Source organism: Homalodisca vitripennis, chromosome 2, assembly GCF_021130785.1.
Source record: "Homalodisca vitripennis isolate AUS2020 chromosome 2, UT_GWSS_2.1, whole genome shotgun sequence".
Taxonomy (NCBI): Eukaryota; Metazoa; Arthropoda; class Insecta; order Hemiptera; family Cicadellidae; genus Homalodisca; species Homalodisca vitripennis.
The window spans coordinates 54917847-54944946 of NC_060208.1; the positions used below are offsets into that span (position 1 = coordinate 54917847).

A 27100-nucleotide genomic window follows, 5' to 3' on the forward strand; every position below is an offset into this window, starting at 1 on the left:
ATGATATTTTTATAATTTTTTTGTAAATAAGGTCACAGTGCGTAATTGTATTATATTAATTAACCTAAATAACACATTAATTTGCTAAACAAATATTAATGCAAAAACAGTTGTGTAAAACCAGAAATATAAATTAGATAAATTATTTTTAAATGTACATATTAAATATGACCATAAAACCTTTTAAGAAACGTACATACTGTAATGATTCAAACTTTAGTGCATAAATTATGTAGTGATATTTAAAAGTTATGTGGTATAAAATAATTGTTGTGATAGTGAGGGCTCCTCCTACACTTTCATATATATTTTATGTCTTCGTTAATATTTAATAAAACTTTGTGACAAAATAACATACTATACTAACTAATTATAGTGGTTATTCATGGTGCCTTAGAAACCTTAGTGCAGTTTACAGTAATGTATTAATATTTAACATATTATTACAAATTTTTATATCCGCTCAAACAAATCGTTATACAATATTTTTATGTAATTATATATAATGAACCTTTCAGGATATTCTTTAAGAATTTAGCTTTTTCTAAAAGAATGAAATATTTTGTTTTTAATGATACAAGGCACAATCAGGTTTCAATCGTGAATTAAGAATATATAATTCTCTTAAGTAACCAAAAACTAGCCAGACATTTTTTTAAAGTACATTTACTCGATCCATGTTATTCCGCTAAGGAAGGTCGTCTAAAAACCCGTGACTTCCCCATTTAACGTGACACCTGATTAATACTGCCACTGCAAAAGTCCTTAAAAGCCATTATCCCAAGTCCTTCAAGTAATAGACCCCCGTTTAATTAATTAAAGCCCAGTGAAATGTCAACTCCACCGCGGCTTTGACCTACTGCTTTACAGATGGCGGCGTAATGGAAATTACAATCAGAGCAATACAATCTCGTTCCAGATATCTGAGTTTCACAATTTTATTTTTTGTTTACGTTTTTATACTATTATTGCCACTTGGGACATACGTGGAAGAATTATTACTGGTGACATCGTCGTTATGTAGATAGAACATGGAGGATGGTTTGAGGGAAGGTTCTATTGTATTTCTTGCACGTCCAAATTAAACCTTTTGATTACATGTATCCTTTTAAAGGTGTCTACCTTAGGATACTGAAGGGTTGAATTTGATATTGAAATACGACTAATTGATGAGACTTTCTTAGAAACAGTTTGATATCCAATTGTTTTTTCATTACGCAAGTACCAAGCAAGAATCTTGTTTGACATTGAGATAGAGTTTCAGTCTGCCTATTATACTGTGTTTGTGCAAACAGATCTCTGTCTATGAGTCACCACTGCTATGCCTGCAATCCTTGACAAAGCTTTAAGAACATTTTAATAAAATTTCTAAAAGTAAATGAACAAGTTAGAGGATAAAGTGAATACAAAGTAATAGCTGCTACTGCTTCAGTGTTTGGTGTGTATGAAAATGGCAACATGCACAATGCTGCTCCCCAAAGCCTTATTAGTTAGTAGTAACTACATATTTGGTGTAAAAAAAGCGTAGACGATTCTTCTCAGAAATATTTTGTTACCAAGTCTGATTGTTTGTCACGTAGGAACGTGTTTAATGAAACCGTTCTCGCAAACGACTCAAGTAATTTGAGTGTAACAGTCAGGTCACCAATAAAATATCACCCTGGAAATAGCGGAGTAGGGATGGGTAAAATAAGTAATAACTTCCGTCGAAAGGTATAAAACAGGACGGACGTTAAGTTTTTTTTATTCACTTTACCCAGGGATTGTAGCCGTAAGCAAATGGCGGTGTCTTAGAGACTAAACGTTTCTGCAGTAGGCGCCTTGTGGTTGCATGGTTTTATACCAAACTGCTTATAAAAGTTATGGCCTATTTTTTACCGAGAATATTTTTAAATGGTTGTATTAAAAGTAAATTTTTGGAGTTACAGATGCAAATATTTATGAAATGAATTTCATATTCAGTAATTAAACTAACCCTTACGGAGAATAAAAGCTTCTAGAAGACGAGAGTTCCATATCCTAAGAGCTACTAGATATATACCCAGAGGCTGAAAGTTAAAATCGGCTGAACAATTCTAGAGGTCGAATGATTAGACCTCCAAATAGCCGGGGATTCACAGTAATGAGATAATTCTATACGCCAAAACCTTATACAGACACGGGACTTCCAAATAGCAGGGAATGTTTAGAGATTGCGATTTCTTAAATGGTAGGATCTTCTAGAGGAAGTCCCAAAATCCCACACGGTGAAATCTTGTAGAAGGGAACTTGCAAAAGCAGAAAGCCTCCAGTAGCCGTGTTACTAAAGGCTGATATTTCCCGGAGATTAGAGACAAGTGAATGTGATAGGCTGAGAACTTGTGTGTTCAGAGGCCAGAAGGTTCTTGACTTCCATAGACTGGGTGCTTTCAAAGGCAAAGAAAATTCAGAGATTATAAATTTATAGAGGCCGGAAACTCCAAGAAGCTGACAGTTTCTAGAGGACGGTAGCTTTTAGAAGCCAGAAAGAGTATCCAGATTCCGGAACCTCCCAGAAGCCAAGGTTCTTGGGACCAGCATGGAAAGTTGCCATGGACTGGATGTAAGAGCGCGATTAGCCTTAGATGTCCGGTGAAACAGGGCATAAATATTCCTGACCAGTTTTTCCACAGCCTCTTAGAGACCTGGTGGTGAATGCAGGCAAAATCGGTTTTGAAGGATTAGGATTCTAAAACAATGTTTGATAGTTATAGCCAAGAGATTAGCTTGCATAGAGAAGAAAAGAAAATATAATGTGGAGAGGCAATGTTAAAATTTGTTGCGAACATTTTATTTTCACGCACTCCGCATTTTAGTAACCATCCTAGCTCATCGTAAACTGGAAGCTTTAGTTTTTGGCACCTCACACGTGGCAGCAATTTCAAATGTATTAATATCATATTGATACTATTAAAAACTAGTAATCTGTCGCCTCTGATTTGTAAGAATTTTCCAATTGTTTTAGATTGCAATACATCATAGACAAACAATATTAATTTCGAGTAAATATAATAATTTAAAGGAACTGAGTATATGAGTTGTCAATATATTAAATTAAACAAGACCAAATAAGGCGAAGTGGATAACCATGCTAACCATTGTAAGTCAACAACAACACCTGTAAATAATGAATAAATGCATTTTATTTTATGGTTGATGTTTTCATATTAACATTGTATTAATCCTCACCCAATCAGGAATGAGTTATCATATCTACATAAGTGAGCTATCCTAGACACCCAACAAGCGCCCATAGCGGAAAAGATATAAATCCGGTCACCATATTTGAATTTTAGTTTGTGCCAAACACGGTTTAATGAATATTCAGTGCCCAAAAAATCAAAAGTCACGTTTCCCTCATGTTCCCTCATACTACAATGTAAATTGATTTAATGTTGAAGTATTCAAAAGTTATCGTCTAAAATAAACCTAATTATTAATTATTATAGTTAATTGTTATTGTCTAGGCAATTTGCACTGCGTAAAGTTCTATATTTATCAATGTATATAATTTTAAATAAAATTTTAAATAAATGAAATACTCTATAATTATTTCTTAGTTATGGTAAATTTCTTAAACACGGTAAATATGTTCAAATAAATATTTTCTGTTATTAATGCAAACCACTTTATATATCGTTTATTACAACAAGAATTCTCTATCACATTTATACTCCAAATAAATTACCGTTTCTCAATCAGGATTGTTATATATGATTGTTTGTGTTATCAAGTTAATTGCATGTAACGGGAACTGTTATCATTTCAACAATGTCTATATCACATACACTAAATAGGTTTAAAGGCATAAGTAAATGAAAAATGTTTTTTTTTAAATATTAATCATATTGAATATGCATGAAAATATATATCAATATTCCATAAAGTGTTGGAACGAATAATTCAATAAATTGGATATATATATTTTGTATTTGATTATTACTATCTCTCTATTGACAGCCCAACTTTATATTATGAACCTACAACTACTATTGTGTGGAAGATAGCTGTAAACCCCGTGTTACAAAATGTAATAAATCCTCAAATTACCACATTTCACGTAGTGACCACTCAAGTTCAGTAATAGATTTCCTGTCCCCAATCTTATGTAAACAACTGTCCAAACAAATCAATGAGGGGCTCAAACAGTTTAGTAGTGCAATGTTTATTTAACAGTGTGCAGATAAGCTTGCCAGCTGTGGGTCACAGTTCACTACAAGGTTCCATAGTGGTGTCTGGTGTCTCTTGTATCCATCTGGTATTGTACAAACCTGCTCTCCAAGACTTTAATCATACTGTTTCGTGGTTCATGGTTGTTTATGGATTACAATTTCCCTTCGGTTTTGTTGAAGTCACTCTGAGAACATGTTCTAATTTTAGAATTACTCAAAACAACCGTTTGCCCCCTCAAAATAATGAATTTGTAGAGGGGGGGTGGGAGGGAGGCAGAGTGAGTAGGTCAATCAGAGCAGACAATTAGTGCCATCAGCTGATCAGATTGAGAGGTCACCGACCGGACATGCGGAAGTTAATCGCCAAGTTGTTCAGTGTCTTTGACCGCAACATTTCTGCATTGCTGTTGTTCTTCTTCAAGATAAAAGTACCTGGATTGGACCCAGACAACGAGAGCGTTAAAGGTCTGTTTCATTTTATATCAATTTTTGAGTTTTTGTAGTCTTCTAACCTTAGGTCTAAAAGTTTACAAAATATAGCAGATAATTATGCTTCTACCTGTACTAAATTAGTTCTTCAGACAACTTAAATTTTAAAACTGTCTTAAAAAGTAACACGAATATTTTTATTTCATGATGGTAGGAGCCAATCACGTAGATTTGAGAGGTTCACAGTGAGAGGATTTCAACAAAATTATAAATTAGAAACAAATATTTCATCATGAGTTTATGAAAGTTATTACTGAATTAGTGTTAACTCGTAAGTAAGTGCACTCGAGTGCCAGCTCGTAAGTACTCTGTAAAACTAAAATAATACTTTAAAGTTAAATTTACAATTCAAAATACATAATTATTAAGTGAAATGAAAATAGTTTCAAATGTTTCTGAGTGCACACCAACTATCGTAAAATTATTCTGTTTTAAATACATAAAGAACGTCAAATGTATAGAAATAGGACACAAATTGTCTATGTTATACGATTTTACTTGTAATTTTACAAATAACCACGAAAAACCAAATAACATTATATTAGTACTTGTAATCAAGCAGAAAATAATGAATTGTATCAAACATTGTTACATAAAAATGTCAATATAAAAACATAGCATAGAAAAGTTTGCAAAGGTACAACTATTCAATTTTGAGTTTTCAACACTAATAAAAAGTTCCTTACTGAATATAGTAAAGGGGTTTAGTGTAGATCTGCAAATGTTTATCTTTGTTAAAGGTTAAAATTAAGTTCATTACAACGCAATATAATGCCATAATAGTTAATATGTTATAACATAGTAATTCTAGGAATACCATAAAAGGAATAATACTGAATTAGTAAAGTGTTTACAAAAGCTATTGTATATAAATAATTAATTAATATAAAATATTTCAATAATATTAGGCTTGATCTACTTAATTATATATAAGGCTCTAGTACAATTATTAATTAGTTAGTAGTTAAACTCTGAAACACCAGAGACATGTCACTGTGAGTGTAACACGTCGGGAAATCGACGCAGTATTCGTATTTTCACTATTTAAAATTTTTCCAATGTTTTGAATTACATATTAAATACCTAAGAATTGAATTTTATAAATTTTTTATCATGCTTTATGCCTAATACAGTTTTGTAGAAATATATTTACTTTTATTGTTTCTGAAAATACGTAAAACATTTTAATAAACATTATTTTGGTTTGTTCAACAAGAAAGAAAATCCAATTTATGAATGGATATTGTTGTTTTATTATTATGTAAAAACTTAAAAAAAACGTACTAAGCTTTTCAATTACATTTAAATTAATATTTATTTTTGTCCACGTTTTTGTCACTAATTCTCCATATAAGAAACAATTAATAAATAATATGACTAAGTATTAGTTATTTTACAAACCGTACTGTAGAGTTAGTACTACGAGGAAGGAGCTCGACAAGAACGGTCACTAACACCCAGGTTCCAGGAGGTTACAGGACACTAGCAACTATTACACAAGCGGGGTCAAAGGTCGAGGTCACCGTGCTTGGGATGGTCTCGAACCTGTGTCGCACGGGCCGGAGTTCCCCAAGTCGCACTATCATTAGTTTCACTGCGTGAGTTGAATTATTTAACGAATTACGTTTTATTCCCAGAAGTCTTTGTAAGGATGGACATGTGTTTCACGCGATCGTGATTTAATCGTCACGAACTCTGTCACACTGGGTTTTAGCTTGTAATACTCAGTAAGTTATAATGTGGCCTTGGCATTATAAGAAATCAATAACGATAACATTATTTTTAAAAACCAAGCATATATTTTTTTAAGAAGAGCCGATCTTCTTTTAACCTTAATTCTGCCCGTCTTCATGGACCACTGACCTGTGCTAGGATCTTATCAAATAAGGAGAAAAATAAAACAGTACAAGGTCGACAGTATTGATAAAAAGCTATGGTCACACACAGCATTTAAACCTAACCTATCTCTGACTCAAATCTAAAATTTGTCCGGAGATTCGTACTATGAATATTTAACATATTTGCTAATATTTATTTAAAATATGAATAAAAATTTATTAAATAATTAGAAAGCAACTACACTTGTATTGGTGCGGAGGAAAGCGTTATTCCAAAATAGAAAATTGTAGCCATATTTGGAATATATTGTGAAATAAGTACTTACGCACGTATCATTGTAAATAAGACGAGTTTATAAACCAAATGTTGTATCTTAATTAACTTATACTAAAAGAGGTGTATTAACTTACATACCAAAAAACTATAAAGGACATTAACCACAATTGTATGTTACCTTATGGAGTTCAACCTACTTATACTTTACGTTTAAACCTTTTACTAAAACAGTTTGTAAACAAAGCTGTAAATAAATGGTTCACATGGCATGTATGTGTTTACAGAAAAAAATTAGATCCTTTTAGGTTGCTAGTGCATGTTATGACCTTTCATCCGATAGTAGCTTTTGATTGATATCAAATAACAATTATAGTTTTAGACACCTAAACTCATCGTATAAAAATAAAATTTTTTAAATAATTTAGATTAGTTACATGATCAATGAAATACAATGAATCTTGCACTAAGAGATTGCACCAGCCCATAGCGCCTTATCCGTCAGCAGTTTTTAGCTGATGAGAAGATCCCGGTGATTTGAACATCCTGCCTAGTCTCCTGACTTAGCACCATATGAAGGGGTTAACATAAAGGTGTTACTATGAGGTAACGTAAAACTTCACCAGTTTTACTTGTTATAAAAAGCCTTGATTTCAAATAGCCACACCTCGTATGCTTTAGTACCTATCTACAATCTTTTGGAATGAGTTTCTAATGAAAAATACTAAAACAAACTCGAAAAATTACACTAACGGATAAAAAGAAAATAATAGACTAAGGTAGATTCTAAGGAAAGTCCCTTGAAGTTAATTAATTAGGCGGTGTAATCTCCCTATTCCGAAAGAAAAATAAAAAGCCTAAAAACGAGCCTTGAGGAAGTCCTCAGGTGATCTGGATATGTCAACTCAATTATGTCACTGGCAGCTTCCTATATCGACAAAAAGTTGCCCAGTTTCTGTGGATTGAACCTCGATAAGCTGCGGTGCCACATCGCTCGAGTCTGGATGTCCTCAATAGGAAAGTTTTTCGTCATCTCGGCAAGTCGCTTATTAGCATACCCGTCCTGCAGGTATTTATGGGTTTATTGTGCCACAGTAACCGAGTGTGAGAGTGTTAAACAATGATGCCTTGGTGGTTTCAGAAAGCTCCAAAACCAAAACCTATCCCTTTAAATAATACTATTTTATTACCTAGAGTATTTTCTCCACATGATTGTAAGAGATGGGGTGGTGAAAGGAGTGATTTACAGAAAAGGCTTTCTTCAGTCTGCAAGAGACAAACATTATTTTCTTACACAATTTAAAACTAGTTGTGGAGATACTAAGAATTATGATACACTATGATAGGTATTTATTTTCTAATGTTTCTCTTAATTTAGGATTTTAATGGATTAAAAGTCATTCTGTACATAGAAAACTTGTATGTTCTGTTATGTACTACGCATAAGTTATGTGGGTATTGTTTTTAGGGTCTCAAGTTATGCCTAAATTATGATAGCGCTTCTTGGTAGGAAAATTATTATTTGTGCTTCAGTACTTCACTTAAAATAAAAAAAAAACATTATTTCCTATATTTCCTGTCAGCAAAAGGAAACGGAGGACTAAGATAAGATTCCAAAGGAGGTGGAGAAGTAAGATTCCAATAATGGGAATCTATAAATCATACAGGGTAGGAACGTTATTCGATTCTTAACTTGCAGGCCATATGAGAACGCCTATCTGCCTATAATGTCTTATACCAGACGTCCACAAATATACTTTTTGAAGGCACCCAAAACCTGGTCACTTATGTGGATCCTGCAGTAGCAAAGTTTGTACGTGGTTTGTAAAACAAAATAATCAAAAACATTAATTCTTCAAAATAGATTGATTTAAAAAAAAAAACAAAGTGTGATTGAATGTTTGTCGTTATGATTATTTTGTTGTATATTTTCAATAGTATAATTATTATTAAAACTCATAATGTGCACAGATTTCTATTTTATTTGCTCATTTTATTATCCTTTAGACATAATAATTATAGTCAGTTATAACAAAAACGGGAAATGAAAATTTCATGAAAGTAAAGTTAATAGTTGACATGCAATGCCTGATTGAGTAAAAAAGCTTTTGGGCAAGTAGTCAGAACATTTTACAATTACATTAAAACATACAAATATTGTTATAAAGCAATTCCAATATTGTTTGTCAGCTCTACTTGAATAATTGTAATGCAACACTTACTGTCTCTCACATTCATACTAATCTGATAATTTTCTTATTTATTTTTTACTTAATAATTTCTGAAAAGTATGCTTGACATTTTAACACTAAAATCTGACTTGAATTCTTCACTGGTATCTATACTTGTTATTCATAAAGCACAGAGTAAAGAAAACTTCTTCACAACACGTTTATACTTGAAAGCTAAGTAATATAGCCAACATTTCGCATACCCCTGGTTTATTCATACCACCAGTTGGAAACCACTTTCGTAGATGATGTCTTGTAATAAGTGTAACCGGTAGTCAGTTTTATTCCAAAATAAATTTTCATAATAAAGTGAAATTATAAGCAAATCAAATACATTCTATAATAAACTTCTACCAAATATTACACCAATTTATAATTTATCCAAAAAGGGAGTTTTTAATTCGTATACCATTAGCTGCACGAGCCTCTCCAGACAGATAAAATTTTGAATAAACAAATAAGAGCGTCTAAATTAGTCATAACATTAAGATTGCTTAATTTGTTTAAAGCATAAAAATGGGTTAACCGGTGTAGCCTTACGTAGAATAATACCCGTCTGTATTGTATATAAAATATAATATAAAATTAACGATTGAATGCAGATGTATTAAATATACTTTTGTAAATGAAGCAAAACGTTTTATCAAATTTTGCACCACGTTAATTGGATTTTTTTTACCAAGAAACTTTAGCGGAAATATGTGTTAGTAAAATAACTCAACAAAGAAACTGCCGATGTGCACTTGTTCCCAACACAAACATTAATGATATAAAATAATAATCATATTTAAAACATTGAATTTCGAGAGCTTTCTGGTTTTTATTACAATTTGTAACAGGCGAAACCCCCATTACAATTATTCTATAACATATTGTTTATCTAATATAATTCAACAAAATGTGTCCAATTTTGCGTACAAGCGTCAAATATCTATATTTATTAAGATATCACCTTTGGCTTTTATTTGTTGATGATGATAAATCATTCATACTGACGTGGTGTCCTGAAGTACGTTCGGGGATTACATTTAATTCAATGAAAGTCGGACGCTAGGCGTGCGTCACTTAACATTAATTGTACCGTTAAAAATTTGCTACCTGACCTCTTACTCCATATATAGCAGCCCGAGCTCTCACTTTTACTGTGCCTCAATAACATTCGATGAATTGCTATTGTAGCTCAAGCAATCAAAGGTATCGCACAGTTAAACAACAATTCCTTCTCCACAGCAACCGCTCTTATGTATTACATCACCAGATAACAACCAAACTGGATCTCACTCATTACCCTGTCTTCCATTCCATACCTGCAGTGTGGCAACGGTATAAAAACGCCAACGTTATTTGGGTAACACATAAGGAAGTGTGTGAATTATAGGTTAGGTTTGGACTTGGCTCAGCACAGATGAGAACGGATCCTCGGAAAATAGCCTCGACTCTGATGCAAGAATCGAATGCAGCTTAGATTGTCGGTTAACCGCGCTGTTAAACGCTCGCCAAGAAACCATCATCACTGTCACTCTCTTTGCCCTTAATATTAGTTGAATAAATAAAATATTTGTTAAAACGTATTTGTTATTGGTGTCTGAACTATTTTCCATAAACCGTGGAAGTTTATTTAGTCAGGAAGTGGGGTAACTAAAACAAGAGATATTATTTCAAAAAGTTTAGAATCAAATATTTTTCTTGGCGTTGGATGGTAAAATTCTTTCAGTACTACATATAAGTTAGTATATCGTGTGTGTTAGAAATCTATAAAGTATATCATTACGCTAATTTATTGTTATTTAAATAGTTTAAATGCCTAAATTCAATTGGTGATGTAAAATAACATATTTATTAATGTAAAATTAGATCCTTACACTATTTTTTGAAATCGCCTATAACGTAATATGATGGAAATCTATGACATATTTTAAACGCAAGTAGACATGCGTCAGATACATATTATTTCCAGTTTAATGGTTAAGAGGATCAGAGTTTGACTCATATCAGGTTTTGCGCGTGTATGAGCATTTCTTGTTTGAATTAATTATATTTCCGACGCCACACATGAGTTTGTCTCGTTGTCTGGATAAAGAAAATATACGAATATTCAGGCCTCGGAACAACTACCCCGGTCAAAAAACGACAACTTCAGGTTTAATTTATTTCCAGTGCCATAGCGGGAAATCCTTGCTAAGTTCATGCAACATTTCAAAATAATCGTTTATAAGGTGTGTAATATAAGTCCTATTGTTTTCGGATTATGTACTCTGGGAAAGAATGGCTCGTTAAGGCATATTTAGTGTCCATTCGTTTGTTTTTCCTTCAGCTATTATAAAAATGCCATTTCACAACTTCACACAAGCAAACCAGTGTCGAGTACCTTATTTGAAAACATTCACAGCTTTGTTCATTAAGATAGCTATTATAATAGTGTTTAAACAGTATTTCCGATGTGTTAGTTGTGTTAAACTCTTCACTGTAACAATCTAGAGTAAAATTTAAATATTAAATTTGTATTTACTCCATTTTTTCCATTATACTACTGACTAAACACTGTTCTGAAATTTAAAAGTAAACAAATTTTGTAGCCTCTGATGAACTAGCTGAAAGCATCAACAGCTATTTTGTTGTAGGTTAAATTTGGATTATGAAGTATAAATGTTAAATTTTTTCCGAATTCTAAAATATTCCAAAAGAAAGTTCTAAATATTAGCGCTCAGCAACATGTTTAGCAAATAATGTTTATTTATAAAAAGTATATATTCTATTATATAAAAATAGAACAGTGTCTGTATTTATCTTCGTGTACATGTGTGTTACTCAATCACTAAAAACTACTCGACTGAATGTATTGAAATGTTATATGGACATTGTTAGGGTCCCTGGTTAACATTTATGTATATTCCTATTTCGAAGGCCCTCCGGGCTACCCACTGGTCTTGAAAACTCACATTTTGGCCCACACCGCAGGTATGGGAATGGAAGACAGGGTAATGCGTGAGATCCAGTACGGTTGTTATCTGGTGGTGTAATACACGGGGAAGGTTGCTATGAGGAAGAACTTGTTGATATCTTTGATTGTATTAGTTCCATTAGCAACTCTTCGAATCCTATAAATTGAAGGACGGTAAGATAATAAATGTTAAACAATCAAGTACTTAATTAATTTAAGTACCTTGGTAAATTTATTTTATTTACATACTGAAACCATAAAATAAACTTAATTATTAACAACTTCTTCTTTAACCTTCTTTGTAATCACTGAGGAGCACAAAGGTTATAAGATTATAAAATAAGAAGTTTTAATAAAGATATTATTTTAACTGAATTTTAACCAATATTAAGTATGCAGTGTTTGACCATTAATGCAGTTATAAAATACTATCCAATTTTTGTTACAGATTTTAAGACTACAGTTCTTACATAATATATTAGTTGTTTGTTCACTGAACGCCGGTTAGACAAACTCAACTTTGGCACCAGAAATAACTTGGACCGGATTAAACTACAATGGCCGTAGGTATACACTTGTTGACCGAAACAGGTTTTTCAGACCTGTGTACGTGTATATATTCTTGATTGGGGTATCAACGCAAAATCACATTACGTGTCAAAACGACTTAGAGCCTCATTATTAATACATCATGAGTGTGTTAACTGAAAATCTAAGAACTTAGGATTCCTCCGTGCTGGCCTAAAAGAGTTTAATTGTTACTAAATTGTGTATCGTGAAAAACTAGAGAGAAATTATTTCACGGTATTTATAAGAAGAGTTTCACTCTCCGATTCGATGACGGTCCCAAAACAATGGTCTGTAAACTTAAATCTAAAAAGGATCAGAAAATTAGAATATTTTTCAGTGTATTGAAGGTTATTTAAAAAAGAAAATGTCCACGATGTCCCTGTTTCTCAGTAGGATATTACCATGGCTAACTGTTAGTTTTATGTAAATTTGTAGGTAGTTTTTTGCTATCCTAGAAATATGTTTTTTATGGCCGACAGTTTTACATAGTTTGGGTTATAACTAATATAACAAGGTCTCAACTTTCATGGAACGTAGTCCATTCCTGCAACAGAATTCTTCAGGCTTCTACAAATCTCTGCTATGAAGAAAACAGTGAATTTGTAGACCTTGCAATCTAGTTAAACGGCCACTTTTTTATTTACTTGTTAATTTTTGCATTACGTGTTGCATAGTATATGAGATATAACATATTGAATATATACTGAAGAAATATTTTCTATTGGACTAGATATTTATGTCTAAAACCAACCTCCTACAGAAATTCTGTAGAAAAAAACAATGAAAATTATAAGTATAAAGAATATTAAATTACGGACATGGTTAGAGTAAAAAAACAGTAGAATTAAAATTTTAATTTAGTTAATTAAAAATGTTCAGTTTGTGAAATATATGTGCATTATAACTGCAAGTACCTAAAGATGGTGGACTTCATAATTTTGTAACTTTAAGCTTTTCAAAGAAATCTAGGTATTTATATCAAATATTTTAATTAATGTTTTAATAATATCTTGTATTTTAACTTTCAACATCTAATACGCTATACAAAAAATAATAATAATTTCTTTCTAAAGGACCTGTTCATTCGAAAGACAATTAATTGCTTCTTCGTGTAAGCATTACAGTCACTAAGCATTACAATGCTCTAATTTATACTGATTATTTATTGATTGTATGTATTTAATAAGTAATGTAAATTTCATATTAACTGTTTTAAATTTATTTTTGAGTGTGGTGACTTGAATTATAAGTTCAATGTGAGGGCAAATGGCCTTTTCTCATCGTTGGGTATTACAAGCAATTTTTTAAACCAATTGTACAACTTTTCAAGAATTATTTTTTTCACTATTCTTCTAAAGCAAAATATTAAACATAAAGTTTAGTGTGACGTTTGAAATATAAACATTTTTAATGTGAAGCTTGATTTCGTCACTTCTAGTGCGAAGGATTTAGATTTCTGAATTTCTAATCATCTTTAATCTTTATGTTTAATGGTTCTTGTCTGACGATGAAAACAAACAACAATGTTAGTTTTGTGTGTCACATATAACAATAAAACACAGACCGTGAAATACAATAGGACATTTCCACGAAATAAAAATAGTAAATTTTTATATTGCACAGTATGACGTCATAAACGACGTAAAGTATTGTTCACTCTCGTAATGTCACCTCTGTGGGACCTTCTGTGGATGAATCATGAAGAATTAATGTCCATTTCGTGTTGACGGTGATTAGCATAACAGCACGCCTGCGATTTGACAAGCAAGAGGAAAATACGACAAAACTGCTAGAATTATGTAAAATTAACAAGAGGGCATCGTAAATTATCACGTCATTATGGAACTTTTGACTTAATAAGAATATCCTTCACGGCTGAACTGCGTTACACCATTTCGTCTGTAGTAGTTTTGGCAAACAAAATGCTTTAGTTTTAGAAGCTTAAAAAACCCTGAATATAGAAAGATTGGAAACAGTTTAATGACCCCATGAGGAATTATTGACATTTCAATTTGGTCATATATTTAACCACACTGAAATAGAAATGGTTGAAAATATAAATACAAATTTGTACAATATGTTCACGACTTATGGCTTCATTACGTGGTCAGGTTTTTTCAAAGATTAAATTGTTACATTTTACCTGTCAAAAAAAATTATTTGTTATTGTTATTAACAAATAATTTTTTGTTAATAACAATAACGTTAATAACGTTGGGTTTATAAAATAACGTTAAAAAAACAACAGTTTTTAATAAAATATTTCTTAAGGAAATTTCTTCTTTATAAATAAAAATGCCGTTCCCTCCAGCCATCTCCATACACATACAGTATTGTAAACATGCATTTATATTCAACAGTCTTTCTTTGGTCTTCATTATAAAATGCTTATTTAAATACTACATTTAATGCTTAGTTTCTTTTTGAATGGTCATTTTCATAATTAAATTGAAACTGAGGATCTAAAATTACCGTAAGGTGATTCTGGTCTTGGCTTATGGTGAAAAGCGGCTAGTTTCAAATATCAAAACTTATCTGTTTATTGCCTCAGAGTAACCTTGGTTCCTTCACAAGGCACTTTTATCAAACATCTAAGTTATTGTAAACAGTTTAAGATTACTCTTATACTATATAGTGTAAAATGATGTTGGACCACGAAGATAACAGCATATTTGTGTATCGTGAAGCACTCATATTTTTAAGCCCACGTCCTATGTATTATATTGTATATTTTTATTTCTTATTTATTCTCATACACTTCATGTAGATTTTATTTAATTCTTAATACATCTTTTTCGATATGACTTGCTCCCTTAACCACGGGGACATTACCTTTTTTTCAACTTGCCAATTGCTCCACCGTCGTTGATTTCTGGTTCAACGCGTATATTTAGTTTATGCACTAACATATAACTCCCAAAACATCCACAAGTTTCCGTTTTTGGGCAATGTAGAATAAATATAATAATATAAATATATAGAATAACTGAGAAAATATGTGTGTGCTTTTTGGAAAAATAACACAAATTACAAAAAATAACTCTGGATAATTCGGAAATAAATAAAATACAAAATATTAGTTAGGGGACATTTTAAAAATGTATTAAATATTCAAATAGTAAACATGGAGTTGTACGATAAGAATAAGACCATAAAACCTACTTCACTATTTAAGGGACGAAAACAGTCCCTGAGTGAACTCCTCATTCTAGATTCTATTACCATGTTTGTTTCTAGGTATAGATAATATCAAGATAACGCCTTCCAACTTATTATCTGATTATCGGAATATTGTTGCAGCATACCGAGCAATCCTATACCCGTGTGGTCTGTTGAACCGTTGGACTTTGAGTTAAAGATAGCGCATCTTCAAAACATGTATGTGGCCATAGAGCTTTTTATCGGTACTGTCGACATGTACAGCTTGATTCTACTTGAAGAGACTTACAAGTACAGTCACGATGGGAAAGCCAGAACTGTATGATAAAAATATCAATACCTCCTTAGAATTAGATAAGACTATAGACTTTAGACTATATTGCGTTCAAATTAAATAACATTGAAAAACCGGTATTTATTTACAATAGCGTGACCATGGAAAATGGACTTTTTTCATGGGTTGGGCATTTATAGCCAAGTATTATTATCACAGGTGCATATAAACTGGGGGGAAAGTATATTATTGTATTATATTGATGCCTTTCGGGCATTATTGCGTTATGGATGGAAAATTTTGTCGAACAACACTTGGAGGGTTAAGGAGCAGGGGCATCACGTGATCTGGGAATCGACTTTTGCAAGCTCGAGTTAATTTTTTTTCTAAAAGAGCAAGCAGTGCGCAGCACTGCGCAGCGGGCAGGCATCGTTGACAGGATTAACGTACTAGTCAGCATCATTTCAGTAAAATTGCCAGAGGTACTATCAAAAACAGAGTTTTCAGAGGATTTCAAAAAATCGTAACTCCTTTGATTTTCGTTGCCGACGAATTTTTTCTTCACTATTGTTTTCAGAAAAAATTGTAGTTTTCAGGGAAAAAAATGAACATACCTTTCCATGGTCACGTTATTGTAAATTGATACCGAAAAACCTATGTAAAATGGTTGAACTTCAAGTAAACAAAATAATCCTATTAGATATTTTAACCTGATTTTTAACTAAGCGTATCATGATGAGTATTTTAAGTAAATTTCTCCTTCCACTAACAACTTTCTGGTTTGTTATTTTGTACACGATGTACATATTTTAAAATAAAAATAAAATACTAAACTGTGAATCTGTTTCGTCTTATCTGGTATACCCCCTGTCTGTATGTGTCTTGTGTGTGACTGGATCTTTATAAAATCGCTATAAGTAACAAATTCTGGCTACTTAGGTATTAATATTTTGATGTTTTTATCTGCAGTTACAATTAGACTGTATTGCACCTTTGAGTAGAGATTAGAAACTGACTTTCAGTAACTTATCAGTCTTGATTCTCATGGATGGGACTGCTGCTAATAAGATGTAAAATTATTCAGTTGCGATTGGCCACTGGGATGTTGATGACGACAAATACTACAAAACACTCAGTTTTGATAACAACAGCATCAATCTCTTGAAATTCATTACACCATCACTTATTTTTACCCATATTAAAATATTTCTATATTTCTTACGCTATTATATAGTAATTTGTTGACTAGTGACTCGGTGTACAACATATAATTAGCTTTTGGACTGTTTCCAGTTACATTTTAAAAGGTGCTGGTACACAAAATATAGAATTTAACTTTGTCTCGTTTACTTTGGACTGGTCCTTGGTTGGATATTACCAGTCTAAGTAAAAATGCAAGTCAGGAAGAAACTTATGGTAACATCAAACGGATTTACAGGATCGGCCAGACAACTAAAAAACATTAAAGAATAACCGTAACCGTAACCTACAAATTGAAATAGGTATATCAATGGGATACTTGGATTTGGTATACCAAGATAAGTTTACACTGATACACATGTATGAAAACTTGTGTGATATTCTTGTCTGGATACAGGTTTAAAGTTTGAGTACTGATATCCCAATAATGATTACTGACATCTGATTGTTTACACTGATACACATGTATGAAAACTTGTGTGATATTCTTGTCTGGATACAGGTTTAAAGTTTGAGTACTGATATCCCAATAATGATTACTGACATCTGATTGTTTACACTGATACACATGTATGAAAACTTGTGAGATATTCTTGTCCGGATACAGGTTTAAAGTTTGAGTACTGATATCCCAATAATGATTACTGACATCTGATTGTTTACACTGATACACATGTATGAAAACTTGTGAGATATTCTTGTCTGGATAAAGGTTTAAAGTTTGAGTACTGATATCCCAATAATGATTACTGACATCTGATTTTTTACACTGATACACATGTATGAAAACTTGTGAGATATTCTTGTCCGGATACAGGTTTAAAGTTTGAGTACTGATATCCCAATAATGATTACTGACATCTGATTGTTTACACTGGTACACATGTATGAAAACTTGTGAGATATTCTTGTCTGGATACAGGTTTAAAGTTTGAGTACTGATATCCCAATAATGATTACTGACATCTGATTGTTTACACTGATACACATGTATGAAAACTTGTGTGATATTCTTGTCTGGATACAGGTTTAAAGTTTGAGTACTGATATCCCAATAATGATTACTGACATCTGATTGTTTACACTGATACACATGTATGAAAACTTGTGAGATATTCTTGTCCGGATACAGGTTTAAAGTTTGAGTACTGATATCCCAATAATGATTACTGACATCTGATCGTTTACACTGGTACACATCTTGATTAAAAAAACCGGTTTATTTTAATATTCGTTGTTTTCGAAGATTTTAATCATTATTAATTAATTATGGATTGTAGATATTGACCTGTACACTGCTGTTTCGCCGTTTGTGGTAGCATGATTTTTTAAAGAAAAGCTCAATAGAGAGGAAAAAGAACGTTTTACAGGATGCCGTTTGATCTTAACCTCTTTAGCAGAGAAATATACTTCTTGTCCTATGTATGGCAGTGTAAATGTCCTTTCTCTTGTTACTATCCCTGTAATCTATGGACTAAATATCTCATACTAAGCCCTAATTTTCTCAATTAGTTGCAGTACTGTTTCTCGACTCCAGTTTAAAGACATACAAAAAATAAAGGTTAAAAAAATAAAAATTACTACCACAATTTTCAATGAAAATAACCTACAAAATTTATTGTCTATATCAGAAGGGCTTCAATTGTCTACTTACACAAGTCAATGTTTAAACAAAATTTGTTCACTAAACATTTATGAATTTATGAGCAAACGTTAAAGCTAATACAAATTGTGTGAGTTCTTGAGTGAGCAAACGTTTCCGGATTTGTTAATTCAACAAGTATCTCTCACAAAAGTTTTCATACATGTGTACCAGTGTAAACGTATCGCCGAGACAGGTCGACTACAGAGTCGGTTGGTGGCTCACTAAAAAAGCCTCTTCAATACGCTTTATGTGGGAATCTTGTCAACAAAAAAACAACAACAACCCGAGGTCAATTTGCATTCTTCCGCAGTTTGGAGTCAACATTACCTAATCAGTGTGATTGTGAAAGTGATGTTAAGTTTTTTTTTTTCAAGTATTAATAAAGTTTCTGTCATATTTATAGTATTTCGTATTTTGTTATTAATGGCTGGTATATTTTCTCAGGTAGACTAGCGGTTATCTGCGTGGGTCTGTTCACTCTCGCCGTGGGCATCATACTCTCCTCTGTCCCTTGGCTGGACTACCTAGTACTCAAGGTAACTCCCTAGTGAAGTTATACTTTTAATATAGGCCATATATTATTTCAGGTGTTACAGTGTTAAGAGTCGACTAAACTGGCTGCCATACTGATTTTAACTATCTAAGGATAGTGTTTAACTCCTTTTAGGATTTTTAAATTTCTTTATTCGTTACCCAGAAAAGATTTCTATTTTTGTACTTAATTATAAACATTAATCATATCTTTAAAGTGAGATGTTTTATTACATTTTACTGCCAAAAGTAAGGTCATAAAGAGTTTGAAGTTTTACATTGTTCTTATTACGTAAAACCCAAGGTTATTCCTCTACAGCCGAAACTTAACATGCGAACATTGACATCTATTATAAGTTTGGTATACATTTCCAGTACATGAGACATGCAAGTGACATGGACGGTCTGAGGGATAGTAACGGGGTGGGTGGCTTTGTACTCGTATACATCCACTTCTTGGATATCAAGGCCACCAAGATCCATAATAAGGGAAACTTAGATTCAGCAAATTACAAATGAAGTTTATTTATTACAATCAATTAATATTGGAAACGATTTATAAATATACATATATGAATTATTAAATAGTATAGAATAATTAATAATTCAATATCAAATAATGCAGTATATAATAAGTCGGGACCTATTTAATTTTGATTCGAAACATTTTTAAACAGTTTATTTTTATGATGTTTACTATATTAAAAGTAATGGTTACATTGAAATCTAAAATCATAAACAACTGGCTGACTCAGCGATTTAATAAATAGGTACTTAATAATCACGCAAACTACCAAGAATCATTACATTCGATATCATTACATGTTTACGTATATACCTAAGATGAAGGGCTGAATCGAACTTTTAGTTACTTAATTACACCAAAAATAATCACGTATATTTGTGCCACATTATGAAATTAAGTGGTTTACAGGACTTTATATTTCTGAATTTTCCTCTCGGTATTGTATTTTGAATTCTATAAATAATTTCAGAAGTATTTCTTGCCAATCTTATAAAATTGTACGAATCTCATATTCAAAAGTTTGGATTTGCGGAAAGTATTCAATCCTCCCCCCCCCCCAACACCAAAAAAGTGAGCCCCTGAATTTCTCTACAAAATTTTTATTACGCCCGTTACACTACGCACGATATGAATACGGGATTCTGCCTTAGATGTCCCAATGCATAAATAGTGGAGTTAATATTCATTTACAATCCTCAATCCTCTTACGACGGTACTAAAACGAGATAAGAAATTTAACATTCAAAAGAACTGGACTTTTTCGAAATACCAATCAATAGGTGCCCAGGCTTTCTCCACTTTTAACAAAAGTAAAAGTCAGAATAATCCGACCATTTTTCACAGACAAAATCAGTAAACTTAGGTTTTGATACGGTTGTAGATGTGGTAAATGGCAATTTTAGGAGACATAACTCTGCAATAAACTTATCACTAAGCCCTAGCTCAGCTTTTGAGCAAAGGCTTCCGTGTGTATTAGGTAGAAATACCTTCTAGTTTAAGCCTCTATATTAGTTTATATAAGCTGATGAATATCTCTTGTTAAATCCCACTGTGGGCCGGATCTTTTTTATTATGAAACTTAAAATTATCGCTTATTGAGCTGCCCACAGAAACCTATAAAAGGGAAATAAAAAACGAGAGAAAGAATGACAAATGACAGCTGAATCTATCGTCATGGACCTTAAAAACTTTGGAGCATTTGCAGACAGAGACAGCGTCGCAGCCAATGTGGAAATTATAAAGTCTACAGGCCATTCTAGTTCTGTCATAGGTTGGCTCCGAAATACAATCGAAAAGAAAAAGGTAGGGAGAAACGTTAGCATTTTAAACACAACTTCTTAGTAGGAAAGGAATTTTCAATTCTATAAGCTAACTTCTACTTTACAAAATCCCAACTTATATTTATAAGTTTTTAGTGCACTTCCAACATGTGCAAACACCCTGTAACCTCCTTTGGCAAATCCTTGGCATATCATGGCCCAAAAATCCCCAGTTCAATTGGTTGGAACCAATGAACTTCTTTAACCTGGAACTTCGGGTTATTCTAATATTCAATGGGAAGTGCCAGGCCCGTTCTCGGGGCAGAAGTATTCATGCCGTCTACTTGGCAATGGACAGGAGGAACCTTCTCACTTCCATGTCATTCTCCGGTACTTAGTTCCCCCCCCCCCCACCCGAGGCGCAACAGTTGCAACCATCATCCGCCATTAATTCTCTTACAGTTTCATAGAATCAGGTTATATTGTCCAGTGTCAGCCAGAACGCTACTTTTCTCACTGTTGTTTTCTATATTCCAGAACCTCCGTCTGTGGAACGGCACCCTCAGCTACCATTACTGGCAGAAACCTGGCGTTCTCCGTCTCACCAAGGTCTTCATCTTCAACGTCACCAACCCTGAGGGCTTTCTCAACCAGGGCGAGAAGCCCAGACTGGAGGAGATCGGACCTTTCGTATATCGGTAAGCTTTTTCGTCACTCATTATTTTCCAAAGTTACTCTTCACGTTTAAAGAAGGGTACGCTACTACACGATTTTCTTGGTGTAGCGTATATAAATAGCATTCGCCAGCTGCTATAGTAAAAACATTTATTGTTCTCCGGTAAAGTAAGGTTTAATAATAATTTCACTATATTGAGGATCTTGACGAGTTATATTAATAGATATGACTATAATACATTTTTGTGGTGTTCCCAAACTTGATCGATGTCTTCATTATTTTTTTAAGCATGTGCTACATGATCAATCACAGTATCTGGGATCAATCGCAACAGTGATGTAAGGTAGACTAGTACTTTAAATATACATTACCTATATTGCGGTCCACCAAACCGGATAAACCCAAAACCGGATAAGCTGATCAGACCGATATTATAGCTTCTATAACCCAATCGATTTCCACTTAACCAGGCCGGTTAAAGGAAACATAACTCTCGTTTCCACCTCAAATCACTTTCATTTCCTAGAGAAATCGCAACAACGTGGTGGTTTTGTTGACATCGCGACGACTCCGGCGAACTGTGGAACATCTGCGGTCGGTCAGTCGGTCCTCCACTTCTCTTGTCAGTGCTGGAGGTTGATCAAATTACAGATTGCGCCACGAACACTTTCTCTCTCTCACGACATTCACCCGACTGACCTCTGCGACTTGCTTCCTAGAGTCAAGTGGCAACGTCAAGACAGATTATTTCACTGCTGAAACTATTGCTTCACAAACTCTAAACTGCTAATTAATTTTTTTACATTCTAATATTAATTCCAAACTTGTTTTACCCTATCATATCCGAAGTCGATTAAATTTTATACAATTTGAAATATGACAACCTACCGGGACTAAAAACAGAAAACACTCTAAAAACAAAATCCAACTCGTTTACAAAACATATTTATCTTATATTAAATGGGCAAAAACATTAAAAAATTTCGTACTTGTTTTTAATAATAAAAACTTGATTCTTTCGAAACCTAAGAACAGTCAAATGCGTAAATCTAAAGTGTCATTTGAAGTTAATACAAATTTTAAATATTAATAAATTATTATTAAACCTGTCCGAAATAGATGCACCGTATGTCTTCAATTTAAACAATAATAAACAATCTAAATAGTTTGTAACCAATCCCTACTTTTTAATCATTACAGTAAAGTAAACATTTTTGTTTATTTTTTTATAAGTTCACAACAATTATAGTGTGATTTGTAAACATACAGTCTAACTTGAACAATTCCATCATTTTTAATTCGAAATTTTCGATAGAATGCAATTTTATACTGATCTCTTGACACTAGTTCAACAAGGTAAGAAGTACACCCATACCACGTGTGAGGATTCGCTGAGCTAGCAAGCAAAATTTCAAATCTGTAGCTCATTTCATTCTCAATATGTTCTATGAACAGGCATAAAAACGGAAAATTGTGTCAATATACTGCGTGATACGCTTCAATGACGCTCAGCCAAATGTAATGGTCGCTCATACATCGTCATAAAAAATCACTCTTTCCTATGGTAGTATCATTACATACTATATTTTATTTTCATAGCTGCAAATATAATTTAAAGTATATAGATGAAATTTGTCTTGAAATATCTTGGTAATTGATACATTGACATACTTTGTGCATTAACTTGTGTTTTATAGTAGTGTACATTAAAACTCCAAAAGATGATGTTGTAGTTAAGCTGCGTGTGGTAATATTTCAGATGTTAATACCATATAATTGTTCGGAGTTTGTTTAAAAGTGTATTGTTTCTGCAATTTTCTTTTTGCCATCATGCTTACCCATAAGAACAACGTAAGAACTATTAATTATGTTAATTAATAATTGAGTAATCTTTCTGATTTAAAAAAGAAATAAATTATATCTCACGGAATTTGAGCTTAATCACAATTTCAGCTCAATCGAATAATTTAACTAAGCAGTCATGGCGATATACACACAGAGAGAGTTTACAATCTAATAGTAGTATTAATTGAATAATAACGAATCTCAGTCCTCTCAAATCTGTAATTGAATCTATACTTTAAAAATTTCTTAGGAACTTTTTATAATGTAGTAAAATGAATAACTTTTATACAAGAGTGAGTTGGTTACTCCTTCCTAAAAATGTATATCTTTCATTAACATGTCATTGAAATCGATTATGTTTTTTTTCCATATGTGATAGGACGAGGTTTTTAAATGTACTTTTATGGAATATTTTCAACCATACTAATGCAGTTATTTACTCGCGTGTGTGTGTGTGTGTGTGTGTGTGTGTGTGTGTGTGCGCGCGTGCGCGTTTAAATTAATATATATAATATATATATATATATATATATATATATATATATATATATATAATATATATATATATATATAATATTGTATTATATTATATTATTAATGATAAATAATTGTTACTTTTAAAATACTTATAAAACATTTCCGTAGATGTTATACTCTCATAACTAAAGGCATGTGAGGTAGTTGGCTATATTTAAATAAAGTAACAAAACAGTGGGAAGTAATGAGGTTCAATTAATCGATGCTCAATCAACAAAGAATGTTTTAATTGGTCAAAGCTTTCTTAGTTGGCAAAGAAAACTGTTGAATAATAATCCGTTGCGTTATACAATGTTGACATAAGCCGCGCGTAAAAGTTCAACTCTAATGCTTCCTTGTACGTGGAAATGTCTTCTTTGTCCGTATTCCTGGCAGGATGAGAAAGTTCAGGTAAGCACCACAAAACACGTTGAAAGTCCTGAATACAGCCCGTCTGTTAGTGGCCTTACATCAAATGGCGTGACTTATTTAAGTGGTCTTGTCTGTTTTAGAGTGGTATTCATTATTATGAACCTCTAGGGGGAAAAAATAAAGTTTTTTAGTATAGTCGAAGGCGTGCTTCGGAAACATTCTCTAATTTTTAAACTACACGTAAATTATTAATACAACAAAAACATGTTATCATTTGAATTGAGTTATAATTCTTCAGCATTCTTTAATTTGGTTGAAATTAAATTTGCAATCAGCATTCCGTCAACTATTGTATTAATATGTTAGTGTATAAAAGATTTTGGACATTGTTCATCGTTGAACGTTAGAAATATAGAAACTGACGTTTCGTGAAATGAAGTTTATCCTCTTTTCCAATTGCTAAAAGTATTGAGACAAGTATGTATGCGCGAAAATTAAAGACTAAAATGTATTTTGGCACTCATTAGCGTCTAAGTTCACAATAGAAAATATAATATACGTGTAAGTCCAGACTAGTAAGCATAACTCCAAACAATGTCACTGCACAGAACATATTTAGCAAGAACTAAGAAGGAGAGACACTAGAGAAAACCTACTACTGTGGGCAATACAGCTCGTCATCTAAACCAAGAAGAATAGGAAAGAAATAGTACGAAAGTAGCTTCATAAGTAATTCCTACAGGATGGGTAAAATATTTCCATCACATACGAACCAATGTTTTTAATTTTTTCTCAGACCTACGAGAGTATGGTAAACTGAAAGTTTTATTAATACTAGTATATTCTATAATACTTCCCCTTTTCTCTTTTATAATATTCCCGTTTGTTGCTGATTATGCTGAATTGCATTTGTAAATGGTCCTAAATAGGATTAGCAAAAGCATTTTTTATATTTTTGTGTCATCAGTTCTGTGGTCGGTCGTGAGGGTCTAGTTTGCACAGAGGCTCGTTTAGGACACACCTCAGCCGCTCACGTGTATATTTATCCCTTTTTGTTGGAAGGGGGCCATAAAAAACCGGCGTAATAATTTAAATATTTGAAAAATTAGTTGTGACACTCGGTGTAGCCTTGTTATTACACAAGGCAAATCATCCCTTAGAACTGTTATAACTGATATAATCTCTTAAAATGGCTATCTATGAGTTGGAACCAGTACAGCGAGACTTTGGATTATTTTTGACGTGACAACGTCTTAAATTAGGTTGCGGCTCGGAGTCACTCATGAAAAAGTGTAACGCCCGGTAACGTTACGATGCCCGTCCAGTGGGTCCGCCGCACGGGATCCGCACGGGATAAAGCAGATAACTGTGGGTCCGCTGCACGGGATAAAGCAGATAACTATGTTTATTCGTGAAAATGTGGAGTGCTTAGATTCGTCATTTACAACAACTACAACAATAAAGGTAAATAATTGTACACTGATATTTCATTATCGTAAACTATGATTGATTGATTAATTGTTAGATTGACACAAAAGTTGAGAAACTGAGTTTATAGGTTATGTCATACTATTGACAAATGTTGATAGCGTTAAGTAAATTATTAGTTTAAATCACTCTGCAATCAATCGTAATTCAGTCGATTGAGAAGAAACAGCGCGTATTGCTAGTCAAACATTTAAAATAACAAATTATAACCTCTAACCTGTCATAACAGTGCGACCAAACAAACGAACTAAACCGACCAATCACCACGCGCGGAGTTAGAATTTAACTGTGTTTAGCAAGAATTTCAAATTCCAATTTTAGTAAATTCAACTTTACCATTTACAATAACAAATTTTAATTAATTTCAAATTATGTACAATGTTTTAGTAAACAAAATATATTTCTATAGTTAAAATTTGTGCAATTCTTATTTTCATTCAATTCCTTGTTCCTATTGTGCAATTTAATAATATTCATATCAATAAATATTCTACCGAGAAAAAGACGTTGTCACGTAAAATCTTCGCCCGTAAAACCGACTTTACAGGCAACCATAATTTTTTTACTTACAATATTACTTCACCTTTCTTAATTTACATAACACATAAACATGTAAAAAGGAACATTTCTGTCACATAATGTTTGTTAAGAACTGAACTTAATTACTTTAAATACCTACAACTTTAAGGGGAGTGTAATATTATTTTCGTCTTTTCCTTACAAATATTTCATGTGATCCATAATTATTTATTCTCTACTGCATTCATGAATCAATAAAAAGAAGAGAGCACTTAATGATGATTACCAACAAAAAAATGAAACAGGTAATTAAATATGCATTATGCAGAAAACGACAAGTAAGCCGTAGTCGACCTACAGACGTTGGCATTAGATACTGGTAGTGTTTTCCTCAAACAAAAAATGTATGTGTGTGTGTGTGTGTGTGTGTGTGTGTGTGTGTGTGTGTGTGTGTGTGTGTGTGTGTGTGTGTGTGTGTACAACTATTTTACAAGTTGTATCAATATTAACAGTTAACTTCCAATAAAAAGATTTTATTATTTGGTTTTCGTTGGATT

At 32.6% G+C, this 27100-nt stretch overlaps 1 protein-coding gene across 2 annotated transcripts in view; it reads left to right on the forward strand.

The window, feature by feature from the left end:
* Positions 1 to 27100, forward strand: part of LOC124353970 (scavenger receptor class B member 1) — a 123308-nt gene that overhangs the window by 42929 nt on the left and 53279 nt on the right. The window contains exons 1-3 of one of the 2 annotated variants that reach the window (XM_046804065.1): positions 4260 to 4655; positions 19256 to 19347; positions 21665 to 21825. In XM_046804065.1, the coding sequence (XP_046660021.1) occupies positions 4538 to 4655; positions 19256 to 19347; positions 21665 to 21825 (371 nt within the window). In that variant the 5' untranslated portion in view covers positions 4260 to 4537. Of the gene's footprint in view, positions 1 to 4259; positions 4656 to 19255; positions 19348 to 21664; positions 21826 to 27100 lie in introns of those variants that run through there. The other variant, XM_046804064.1, reaches the window with a different exon arrangement.